The sequence below is a fragment of the Lipophrys pholis genome, assembly GCF_963383615.2.
Source record: "Lipophrys pholis genome assembly, chromosome: 14".
Lineage (NCBI taxonomy): Eukaryota > Metazoa > Chordata > Actinopteri > Blenniiformes > Blenniidae > Lipophrys > Lipophrys pholis.
This window is the reverse complement of record NC_137633.1, coordinates 16,624,372-16,637,917: the sequence shown is the minus strand read 5'-3', so window position 1 is coordinate 16,637,917 and position 13,546 is coordinate 16,624,372. Positions and strand designations below refer to the sequence as shown.

The window sequence follows — 13,546 nt, the reverse complement described above, 5'->3', positions numbered from 1 at the left end:
AGATCATCCGTGATCACCTGACACTTCCGGACATAGCAAGAACAAGCCCTTGTCAGCCTCTCACAGCCAGCCTAGCAACACTCTCTGTCCTTATCCCTCCGGACACCCACACACTGGCTCGCTCTTCTTCGCCACCTCCCCCAGGCCTCCCACCCAGACCCTCAGTCCTTGGAGAAGACCCCAGGCCAGCGGGGAACAAGAACCTCATGAATGAGCACTGGACTGGCCTTTGTGTGGCCCTACTGCAGAGTCCCTTTATTTACACAGTCTTTAACACTATATGTTTTCTTGTCTCTTAATTGCATTGGCCTTTGCTGCCCCTTGGTCAATCAATACCATCTCTCCAATGACATCAGCAGCTCTATTCAGCAGGGCCTTTCCAGGTGATGGCTGTTTCGTGGGAGAGCTGGTGGGAATGAGTTCTGCAGATGTAAACCCTCGGCATTCTGCCATTACTGGCTGCATTCACATCATGCATCTTTGAAAAGACTCTAGTATCATAGAGTGATGTGGTCCATGTATAGAAACGTCCCAATATTTGTTTCAATTACATTGGATCCTCTTTGTTTGTCTGCTCCCATTTATTCTTTTTGTAATACCCAAATGGTACACTCCTGTGCAAGTGTTTTATTTTTAGTTTTTTTTTGTGGAGCAGGGCGTGTCTTCTCCAGCTGCATGTCAGCTTGCGGGCTCTGCAATCTGGGGTTCTGAGATGAGCTCACCGCACATGATAAGTCCGGCCAACGCAGCAATCAGTGCCATCAAAACAATTTTGCTGACCCTTGACTCTGGAGTAGAGCGCGGGGAAAGAGAAGGAGTTGACATGCCTTTACCACTCCTGAGTGTGTGTGACCAAGCACATTAATCATAAGAGGTCTAACCCTCTCCTGTGTCCAATTCAGCGATGATTCTCTAGTGCGGCACCATGGCAATGTTTAGACAGAGCCGGACATAATTATCTTTTTGTGTACTTTAATAAGGAGACATCCGAGTGCTCGAATGACAGGGACACACACACAGACACACACCTCGAAACTACCGTACAGTGATATTATCCCCTTCATTCTGTGTAATTAAAACATAAATAATTAAATGCCACTAACTAACGTAGCCGGTATGCAAATTTGATGATTTAGTGAGTTGAAGAACACAAGGATATTTTTGCCAAATGGGGACCATTTAAAGTTGACCTTTGAAAATGTTATTTTGAATGCAATGTGATGGTGCTGTTTAATTTGAAGAGGTACTTATCTCAAAGTCAACATCTTACTTCTGTTTTTCTGACGCACACTCAGTCACCATATATTAGGCAGTAGCCTGGCAACCACAAGAGTAGAGCCGTACCAAATGGATATGTTTGCAATATGACAGGCCCACTGTGCTCCTTACCGCTGACCCCGACTGCCATTTTGTTTCTGTCCTGCGAAGGTGTCAGTGATAAACGTTACCTTGTCTCAGCAGGTGTGCCTGGATGGAGGGCCCTGTCGCACTGAGGGGGTCACCAACCCCACAGTGTTTCCCCCATTTATTTGAATAATGGGCCATTAGGACGGCTGGATATCCAATGTTAAAGTAGCTGTATGTGTCTCCTAGATAAAAGACATAATTACCTGAGAGAGGGAGGATGTGTTGGTGCACACTTTTCCTCAGCTGGGCTCCAGGGCTCAGGATCAGCACACACTCCTGCCATTAGGGGGCGACAGAGAGGCGACGGAGGCAGAGAGAGACAGAGAGACTTTGGAGGGTCAAGGCCCTGGTCACAGCGCGCACACACACATATCACACCTCAGCTCGATTAAAATCATCTGAGTTCAAAGACAAATGAGTTGCAAAACAAACTGGTGAAAAAGCAACCTTGGCAGCTCAGTTGAAACTCTTTGAATGTGCACATTTGCAAAGCTGCTGGCAGATTTTATTTTGTTGTCTTCCAACTACACCATCACAGCTTGTCCTTTTTGTGTCGGGATCCTCTCATAAGTGTTTCATTTCGTATCCATTCAGACTGGTGACAGGAGTCTTGTCAAGATTAGTGAACGAAGGTTCCCCTAAAACTGCAGCATGCATCTTTTAAACTATTTCTCTGCAATTACTGTTCTTGTTGAATTGAATCGTATCATGATGAACAGAGAGTGGGCAATTTGTAACCCTTTGGCTTGCTAAAAAATAGAGTTGTCCTTTTTGGTTGGCATTGTGGCTCCTTTTACTGTTGATAATTCTAGTTCAAGAGAGACTTGGCATGCTGTCCATGGAAATGTGGATACAAAATTTGGAGTGGTATTTATATGAACCAAAAAGATTGCCAATTAAAGATGAGTTCTTTATCATTTATTTGCCCTTGGTTTTTTTTTTTTTTTTAAACCTCAATTGCTATCACCTTATAAAAGCATCCTTTTAGCACAAAGAATAGAAGCCCATTTTCATGACCTCCTCTAATGCATTTTCATCCATCCTCACTGCCTCAAAAAAAGTTTTCACCTCTCCACAAAAACATGTTAATTGCCATCATGAGCCCAGTATAAAGAAAATATCTAAACGTTAATTATCCAAATATGTTGGCAACCCATCTGCAGAAAGCCATTGAAATTACTAAATTGTGTTTTCTCCTTTTCGGCTTTCATTTTGGACACATTGTTAATCAAAAGGCTTCAGAAATGTGCAGATGGGCAATCCTTGTGTCTGCAAGGAGCAGTTTGGTTCAAGGTGAGTGTTTCAGGGCCCCAGGCCCTTCTGTTTCTCTCTATTGTGTTGTTTAGGTTACATATCCTGATGGGCTGTTCACTGTACCCAAATAGGGACTTTCCTCACACACAAGCAGACACACACACACACACACACACACACACACACACGCACACACACAGAGGAAACTCAGACACAAACATTCACATCCACACACAAAAAAACACACTTCTTTTTGTGAGGGAGGACACACAGCTAACATTTACCTGCTTATTACTTATGCAAATATTAATTTTGCAAAGCTTTTAGGGGAGATAATAATTTTTTGGTCAAACTTAGAGCTGATAAACATATTGCTATGCCAACATCAAGCTTCAAAAAGCCTCAGAGTCCATGTAAAATATTTTAAGATGATTCGCGACATGTTGGTTCGAAGTAATTTGAGTCGTGCCTAAATATAAATAACTCAAAGAACAAAGATGGACACCCAGTTGTGCCGTGTGAAAGTAACTTTTACCGCCCCTACGGGAGTTGTTTCATGCAGAATACCATGAAAACTATTATTGGCCACTTGGAATTAAGTCTCCTACCTTTTAAAGTGGCTTGGATGCTGTTTCAAAGCCACTTAACTAAATGTGGAATCTGCCTCGTACTTAAATATTTATGTAATAGAAAATTTGAATAAAAAGTGAATATTTAGTTGCTTTTGGGGTTATTTCAGCACCCTTCTGACTCAGTCAGTGGAGCATGTTGTCTTTGAATGTCAAGGTTGTTATGACTCCGCCCTGTCTGCCTATCCAGCTGTTCAAATGTCCAGGACACTGACCGCAAGTTTCTCCCAATGTTGTGCCAGCTTGCATGGTAGTTGACACAATTGGGTGAAAGTAACTGTTCATGTGACATGCACTGAGGCTACTGAATCAGTAACGTGCTGAATAAGTGAAGTCTATTTTGAATTCACTATTTCACCTTTAAAGCAATATGCATACAACTTCCCATAGTCACTTAATGTCTTATTGGACTGTAGTCCAGTTAAATGATGCATTCACCCCCCATTTCCTCAATCACATTCACTCAGGTGATGCATGTAGATCACAGGCTGCACATCATACATTTTATGCATCTTCAGTTATCGCTGCAGCTTTTCCAAACTTCCTTAATGAAAAAAAAGCTGTTTTCAGTCTCCATCATCATCTTGAACTGGGGGACTGAGTGCAACTTTTTTCACACTATGGTCTTCCTATTCTTCTGACATTGGTTTTCTCCTGTTCAGGTGTTACCACTGCAGGTCATCTTCTACCAATGCCGTCGGTCTCCTGTATCCTGCCTCACACCAGCCACCCCCATGTCCATCCCAGCATCCTTTTCACTTTATAGATATCATCGCTCCTACAGACATCACCATACATCTCATGCACTATCCCACCAAACTACCCATCATGAGCTGTTACTCTCTCATCCCTTCAGCCTACGCCCAGTGAACATTTTACACATCCTCTGCTCTGCTGTTCAGGGCCACCATGGCTTTATAGATTAAGGATCCACGTGCATGAGCTTTAAAGCCATGTGGACTTTTCATTTTTGTTTACTATAAGTCCTGTTGTCATCTGTTAAAGTATTTCCAAAACACTGCACAAAATATTACTACATCCTGATATTTGTCAGAACTGACTGGACACCGACACATAGACGGACTGTATAAATAGTCTTCCTGTAACTGTGATGTTTGAATGAGTTTTACCTGCAGCAGAAGGGAAACAATGACTGCCTCCATCCTCAGGTGGTGAATGAGACTCATGCAGACCTCTCAAACTCCACCCGGTGCCTTTTTGTTGCTGCTGGCTATGTACTTGCTGAGCAAGGGCAACAGCCTTGCTTAGCTATCTATTCATCCCTCTTTTTCTCTTTTTTTTGTAGACAGAATACAAATGTGAATGATAAAATTGTGGAAGAAAAAAAAGTGATAATGTGGAAATGAATTTATTTTAACAACCATTTTTAGATAAAACATCCATAAAATCAACCTTTGATTCCATTTATATATACTGTAAGTATCCGTGTATAACCAATCAGGGATCATTTTAAAATCATGATTTTCTTCAATATAGTTTGTCAGCATGGATTTCTTCATAAATGTAGATATTCATTCATTCATTTATTTATCAGGGACAGTGCAATATACATAGAAAAAAATCTGATGTGTTGCACACAGAGTATATAGCTCGACACTAATTTGCAACTCTCATCCCTGGAAGGGCTTTTCAGAGGGTAAAAGAGGCAACAACAGTACATACCAAGATACATCAGACAAACAGAAATACACAGAATACACAGAGTAAATATCTGATTCACGATTACCTGTTATCATAATACGCATTCCCTCCCTCCCTCCCTCTCTCCCTCATTCACTCATTCACTCCAATAAAACACATTTCCTCCCTCCCTCACTCACTCCTTCACTACAGTCCAACACATTCCCTCCCTCACTCTCTCCCTCATTCACTCATTCACTACAATAAAACACATCCCCACCCTCCCTCCCTCACTACAATAAAACACATTTCCGCCCTCCCTCCCTCCTTCACTACAGTAAAACACAGACCCTGTAGATATAAAAGCATTTCATAAGTGGGTACATTCTTGTCTTGTTTTCAGCCAGTTTTTAACCTTTGAGGTGAATAGTTTGGGATCTGTTATCATTTTTAATTCGTTTGGCATTGCATTCCAGGTCTGACTACCTTTTATTGAGAATGTGGTTTTTCGGTGGGGTATTTTACAGTTGTTAGTGACCGAGATCCTGGTGACTCTGCTGCTGTCCTGTTTTTGGATAGAACCAGAGAGTGGCTCTGGTGCTGACTTATGGAAGCATTTGAAGGTTAATTTCAGAAAACAGAGGTCGATGAAACTTTCAAAACTCAGGAAATTATACTTTTTGATGACTTTACAGTGATGCCACCTAATTGTTTTTTCATCCAGGACTTTAAGAGTTTGATTGTATAAAGACCCAATGTGTTGTGTTATGGAAGGAGCCGCTTGAGCCCATACTGTCAGACAATACGATAAGCACCAGCATTTTCTCTGCAGATTCCTCATCCAACAACTTGATTGTACTGGAAGTTCCATGCTACATCGTTCAGTACTGCCACATTAATTTGTCTCTGGTTTTGTCCTCCATGTAAATTTGTAAGGTTTTCTGAATAATGTCTGCTGTCTAATACATACAGTATGTTTTTTTTTATCCATGGTGAGATACATTCACAATAAGAAGAAAAAAGATGTCCTTGAGACATCGCTCTTCTATTACAGCGTGTTTTGTCCGTGCAACACTATTCAAATAGTTATATTCTTCCTTCCGTACTTCACGGTGGACCTGTGTGTTGAAGGCAACAGTCGATATTCTTGCAATGCTTTTGAATCTTTGCTCCAAAGGTGCTCTGTGCAGCTGGAGTGAAGACAAGGACAAGCTCGCCCTGCCTGCAATGATCTGTCCTTGACTCATGCTACGACTCATTGTTTCAAAAGCTGGAGGAGATCTTGGGAGGAATAAAGCATCCTCACTGTTGCTCTCTGCATTTCTTAAGTTCCTTCTTTATGAATTCACAGAAGAATCAATATCATTCTGTGGATGAACACTGGCTGGCTCCCTTGAGAGACTGTCAGAGCCCTTCGGTTTTTGAGGGGTGCTACTCTTCAGGTGTACATTTTATTTGCTAGAATTTGGTTCTCCACCCATTTCAAAGAGCTCTCCAACGTAGAAAGCACTTGATTGTAAGGTGGTCAAAACTGCGATTTGATACGGCTCCATTGCTTTCACCTTGGAAAATAGCTATTGTTGGTGAGACTGGAGCTGACCTGCAGGTGACCTCCTTTCCTATCACACACGTACAACTATATTATGGTCCAGCTCCTGAATAAGAAGGCTGCCTTGCAGCCAGCTCTCCGCTTGACGCTTCACAATACTTCACTGTAAACCACAAGGTATACGTCAACTTTCTTCATATTATGAGTTTCACATCAGAGACCAAATTAGGCGCCCTTTCATCACACAGTCAGAATCAGTTCTTCATTACCATCAGCAGCTCATTTCTTTTGAAACATCTGACCCAGACTGGCACATTTGTTTTGTAGCCACATGCCACAGGGGCTGATATGTTCACAGAACGTGTCAGCTAAGTACTGTATTCTTGGCCTGCGCAGCGAGGTTTACAAACAGCTATATGGCTCTTCAAGGCCAAGTACTAGCCTTGCACTAGAGGCTCTGCACAGGAAAAAGTGTTATTCAAGCCTAAAGTAATTCATGTCAAGTAATGCACAAAACCCTCCCATACAACCCATAAATCTGATATTTTGATGGAAATACCAGACATTTCATGAGTGCTGTAAAGGAACTTTTTTTTTCTACCCCAGTTAATACTTTGACACAGCTCACCACTTTCACTATATTTGTTTCATCCCTTCTCTTCCTCTCCACTAGGTATCATAGGGGGGCAAAAATGTTAAGACTGATGGCCCTGCACTCCACAGCTCCTCAAATACACAATGTGCTGTTGTCATTTAAGAAATGGTAATATTCAGCGGTGTGCAGAATTGGGCACTTTGTTGGAAAACAACTCATCTCCTTTACTTTGCTTCACATCTCTTGAAGGGCTAAAAACTCCCATTCACTCGCCTTCACACTGAGGATCTAATGCTAAACCTCTCTAAGTGCATGTATTTGTGAAGAAAAACTTGCAAAGCCTTTCAAATTGATACAACTGGCTATCATCCTCCATGAGTCTCCACCGCACAAGTGAGTCCTCAGGTTTAATTAAACTTTTTCAAAGTGTATCTTCCATGAAAATCAAGCCAGTCTCTCTGGCATTTGTGTGTCGAGAAGCTCTCCCTCATTTCGTTCTTCTGGAGTGGTCGATACATTAAAACTTGCTCTGATTGATTTCAGAATGCCTGTGCCATCAGTGTCCTTACACAGCCATTAACTACATCTGAAGTATCTTAGTCATCAAGCTTTAGACCAGGGATTGATAATAGCTTGACCGCAAGGGCCTATCTTACCCATCCTTTTTCAGGAGGTCTTGCATTTAGCACCCAGAGCACTTGTGGCAAATCTCAAACAGCACAAGGGTATTCACACAGAGGATGAGTGGAAAGCTTTCTCTCATTCGTCTGAACCTCATGAATACATTCCAACTCTAACTACTTTGCCTTAATGTGGAATTTGAAACGAGCTATGAGGCCAGTTTATTTATTTGTATTCTCAGCGTCTTAGTGATACTCTTGAACACCGTGATGGCAGGGAGGATAATCTCTGTCTTTCATCAGCAAAGTGGCCCTGCACAAAAACCCATCAGTAATGTATTCGCTATTGATTGATGGTCGCTCCTGCACTACTAGGCAACACCATTATTATCATGCATAGATTCCAGGCTGCCCACAATAAAATCATTGTCTTGATTTAAGTTATCCACCCCCAAGGTGTCATAATAGCACAACTGGTGTTTGCCTCATATTGCTTTCTTCCTCAACAATTACTGGCATTCCCTGTCATCATCTTTAAACCAGCCTGCGACTCTTTACAAGCTTAGATATGAGAGGAAATATTTTCTTCACTGCAAAATGTTGCCTGTTTACGTGCAACAGGTGTAAATGGAGTCAGGCAGAGGGGCATCAAGAAAGTGAATACAAGCACATAGTGAATAAAAATGGTCCTTGATATGAAACCTCTTATTTTGCAGTGCATATTGATATGTTTCTTTACATTTTTTTTCTTTTGGAGACTTATTAATTTTGAGGAGATTGTGAGCAATGTTTAGACATTCTTCATATCTAAATTACTTCAGGTTAATTTGTGTTTTCCTGCTTGATGCTTGTTTTTGTTTCCTATCTATCTATCTATCTATCTATCTATCTATCTATCTATCTATCTATCTATCTATCTATCTATCTATCTATCTATCTATCTATCTATCTATCTATCTATCTATCTATCTATCTATCTATCTATCTATCTATCTATCTATCTATCTATCTATCTATCTATCTATCTATCTATCTATTTACGTTTTCCGAATTGTTATAAAATATGTAATGTATAGAATATAATATAAAAGGAAGAATGCAAAACAGTTTTTAGGAATTTCAACAGAGCGCCATGAAGGCTGTATGGTTTTAGAGCTTAACAATTGTTCATTTCTTAAGCTATAAAAATTTATATTTTTGCATTTGTATATTTTGTAAAGCTTTAAAGATGCACAGAAATGCCTACAGAAATGCCTACCAAAAAAAAAAATAATAATATATATATATATATATATATATATATATATATATAATATTTGCGCTCGGCCTCTGCGTGCAGTTGTGAGTTTTTTTCTGTGTCGACACATGTGTAGATCTATGTTGCAAACATCATGTGTTAGTAGTCAGTCTCGGGGGAGTTGCTCGGGTCCCGAGTCGTTGTGAATTACTGTGACCTTGGTTATCAATCATTGTATCAGGGGGTATCTAATGTAAACGCAACCGTGGCGTGGATAACATGCCACATCTGCTCTTTGGACAGTGCTGCTTCTTGGTTACCAAGCGATTTATTAGAGTCGCGTGTGTGCGCGTGTGTGTGTGCGTGTGTGTGTGTGTGTGTGTGTGGGAGGGGGGGGGGGGGGGGGGGGGGGGATAGGTCGCCGCATAAAGATCAACCAGAAGCGCGTCCATAGGCGTACAATTATCTCCTAAAAAAGGCTGTAGTGACATTATCCCTCACCTGCATTTATGCACCAGATACCTTGGTGTCCCCCCAAAAAAACCTCACCGGGAGAAAACCAGCGGTGTGGAGTTAAAAGCACCCTCCTCGGGGAGCTGTGTTTGCGCTCAAGACCAATTTATTGCCGATGAACATATGGCCAATATTTTGTCTCACGTCATAGCAAAGGGAGAACAAACACGGTTCAATGTTAGCGAGTCAGCAAGAGCACAGCCACTTGGCCAGCTATGCAAACGCTCTTGGACAATATGAGAAGAGGAGCACTTGCTTTCTGGGTATATAAACCACATCAGGCTTATCTCTGCACGCACTCCTGACTCCCATTTGGAGATATTTCATTAACTCTGCGCGCTGTCTTAACGCTAGCAACACATCCAGCCCCCCTCCAGTCTAGGTAAGCGCACTGGATGCTCCAGGCAGTTTCCATATACAGTATTTTCTGTTTTTACAGCTTATAATAGGTGCTGCTTATGTTCCTTTGCTGCTGTTTCCTATGTGCATGAGCGTGCACTTTAGTCCTTGAATGCAGAGTGGCCCTGATTCTGACTGCTTTTTTTTTTTTAAATTATGATTTATTATTATTATTTTCTTTATGAAGAAAGGGCTATTCATAGGGCCATCAGCCGCTGGTGAGCGTTACAAACTTACATAGGCAATATTTCCTAAGTTATCAGCAATATGGCACAGTGTGAGTGACCTGCGCCTTTACGCGTGTGCTCAAATAGGAAAATAAATGGCTGCGTAATTTGGAAGGAAGCAAAAAAAAAAAGAAAAAAAAAGAAAGAAGACAGATAGATAGATAGAAAATTAAAACGTGTTTTTTAATGAGAAATTTAAAGGAAACGCTCACGTTGTTAATAGCAAGCAACGTGTAGATGAAATTGTGCCTTCATGAAGTTACACCCCAGGCAAATGACTGAGGAACCTGAAGTGTGCATCTTAAAATAGGCCTGAAACAGATACGCGAGCAGGGAAGGTTTACATCTCTATAAGAAGAAACCCGCTCAATAGTCATTGTATCATGTCGTTTGTTTGTGTCCACCGCGTATTTAAGGCACATTGTTTATCGTTTTAAATTGGCTTAATTGGGCACCCCCTGCTGTTTCCTAATTTTGCCGGTAGAGACCGCTAGAGCTCTACAGATGTCAACAGCTGGTCACGTTAGTACCTCTTTCGCCCACACACACACACACACACACACACAAACACACACAGCTGCTTAACAAGGGTGCCAAGTTGTCCGCACTTGTGCCATCCAGAAAAGGCCAAATCAGGTTCTCCAGAAAGAGTATTTGTTTGTTTGTTTATTTATTTGTTCATCAGTTTCTTCATTTGTGTGTTTGCCATTATTAGGGATGGTGAAATGACACGTTTTCCCTTTTGATTTATTAGAAGAAGCCTGGGGGGCTTCGACCGTGTCTCCCTCCTCCCTGTTGTCACTGTGATACAGAAACGGGAAGTGATTAGAAAATAATAAAAAGCCCTTTTTTCAAGCAATTCGTCTTACACGGGAAAAGATTAAGGCGAATGGCACAGCGTGGCATGAAATGCACCGTTACAAATAAACTGGTGGTTTAACAAATGAAGGCATCTCCTCAGGGCACGGCCGCGGTGCTATAATCTCACTGTGACATGTTTAATCATTAAAGGCAAAAAGAGGAATAAAGACTTTTTGCCCGGGAGGGAAAGGTTGCAAGATTTCTGAGGGAAGGCGGGGGGACTCCAAAATGATTTCTGCCCTCCAGCCAAGTCTCCTCGGGCCATGGCTTAGCCCCCATAAATAAACCGGACCCGGCTTTACCTGCATATTATATATAGGCTTTTAATCATAGAGGGAGGAAATCGGTCTTGTCACTCTGTACATTTATCACGGGCACCCGGAGGCGGGCGGGGTTACCTTTATCAAAGCCTAACTCCGTGCCTGAGGCGTCCAAACACGCTGAAATTCAGCGATTAAAAGGAGGCAATGATCAACATTATTATGGATTCTCCCGCGGCATTCTTATTTGTGCATTCAATCGAAAGATTTATTTAATCAAGAATATAAAAAGCTCTTTCTTTACTTATTTGAGAACAATCGTGGGCATGAATTTTTAGGAGGGAATTATAATTAATCAGACGGGCCCCGTTTTTTTGTTTTTTTTTTCCTTTTTCCAGGGAGGGGGTTCATCCGAAAAATTAATTGTTTTTGGATGAGTCCATTCTGCTGTACGTTTGATTGCAAAGCTGGGATCAGAAAAAAAATGTAACGAGCTTTAATAATGAACTAGTCAGCTCTGTAGCTTATAATATTAAAATGGGAGGACTGGTGAAACTGGTGATAGCATAATTAAAGCAGCTATGATCACTTATAAAAAAAAAAAAGAAAGAAAAAAGAAAAAATGGGGATCTGCCTTGTGCGCACACTGTGCAGTTTTGACGCACAAAAGTCAAAATGAGCAACCCAGAGAGACGTGCTATTACAGAGAGCCGTTCTGGTGTCAGATCTGAAGATTTAATGTCAACTGGACTCAAATAAGCGGGTGATAGGAAGCACCAGCTCTGCGCCCCGTATTGTCCCTTAAATCCTGATGCATCTGCAGCTCAGAGGGCCTTCTTTACTACGTCTTCTGAAACCCCCAACACACACACACACACACACACACACACACACACACACACACACACACACACACACACACACACACACACACACACACACACACACACACACACACACACACACACACACACACACACACAGACAATTCACAGACAATTCACAGACAAAGTGCTGTGGGTGGTGAAACAATGGTGGCTTAGCAGAGCAGCAACAATATTGCAACTTGCAGGCTTTATTTAGGGAAAGGATGCGTAACTATATAACTGTATGAGGGAAAACACATAATAATAATAATAATAATAATAATAATAATAATAATAATAATAATAATAATAATAATAATAATGATGATAATAATAATGGTCCATGTATCTGACTGCAACCTGAGCAGATTTACTGCACTTGCTGGCCACAGTGAGTGAAAAGGCAAGCGGCCTGTTTGAACTACCTGTGAAAGTAAACAGGTAAACACAGAGCGATAGGCTCTCCAAGTGGAGTACGTCCACTTAGCCAGTGCACGTTTACCTCTTCTTTCCGAAACCCTCGGCTTCAATTGATCAAATACAATATCCCCTGCAACTGGCCACAAGTCTGCAGCCAGTGCGCTCCCATGCAACCGTCACCCAAAAAAAACAAAAAAAAAACCCTACTGTGACGACCCCCCCCCCCCCCCCCCCCCCATTGTCACTGTGCCACTCACAGTGAAAATATATATATATATATATATTAAGAGTAGAATGACACCGGTGATAAACCATGCGTGCTGAAACATACCCCGATCTGGCTCCATACACTTTTTAAGGCACTGAATAAATCAAGTAATGTTCTGCACGGGCCAAGTGACTTTCTCCGGTGAGGTGCGCACAGAGGCTCGACTCTGGGCCGTTCCTGCGTGATGCGTAAAGCTCTCTGGTTGTCTGCTGTGTTCTGCATGTCCCTTCACTTGCCGGATTTAGCTGTGCAGCATCACTTGGTGGATCAGGTCAGTAACCTCTCCCTCTCCCGTATAGAGAGGCTCAGGCGTAGCTCCAGTTTGCCCATACAGCGCGTTCAGCTGAATGGAGCCATTGTAGGATGTTGGGGCTTGGTGATTAATTCTGCCTCGTCTAGTAAAATATTTACCCCGGGCCTGTTTATTTTGTGCAAATATCCCAGAACATGCGTCTTTGCATAGAAATTATGAAATGCTGTATTTTATATTTTATTTGTAATGTCTTTAGTGTGCTATTAAATATTTCAGAAGAAATAATAATAATGATAATAATAATAATAATAATAATAATAATAATAATAATAATAATAATAATAATAATAATAATAATGATGATGATGATGATGATAAAAATTCTTTGTAAAAATGTGCTTGCCTGATTTGTTTGTTGTTGTTTTGTTTTTTTTTAAATGTGTGTAGCTTCAAGGAACTACAAAAGACACAATAGTTCCTGGCTTGCGAAAAAGGAGGCAGACGAGTGTGTGTGTGTGTGTGTGTGTGTGTGTGTGTGTGTGTGTGT

General features: G+C 41.4%; 1 protein-coding gene across 1 annotated transcript in view; it reads left to right on the top strand.

Annotated features, from left to right (window-relative positions):
- Nucleotides 1–2,659: 2,659 nt before the first annotated feature.
- nkx2.2a (NK2 homeobox 2a) overlaps nucleotides 2,660–13,546 on the top strand; it is a gene marked incomplete at both ends in the record, with an annotated part of 14,185 nt that continues 3,298 nt past the window's right edge. The window contains 1 exon segment of the mRNA XM_080479460.1: nucleotides 2,660–2,700. Within this exon segment, the coding sequence (XP_080335586.1) occupies nucleotides 2,660–2,700 (41 nt within the window).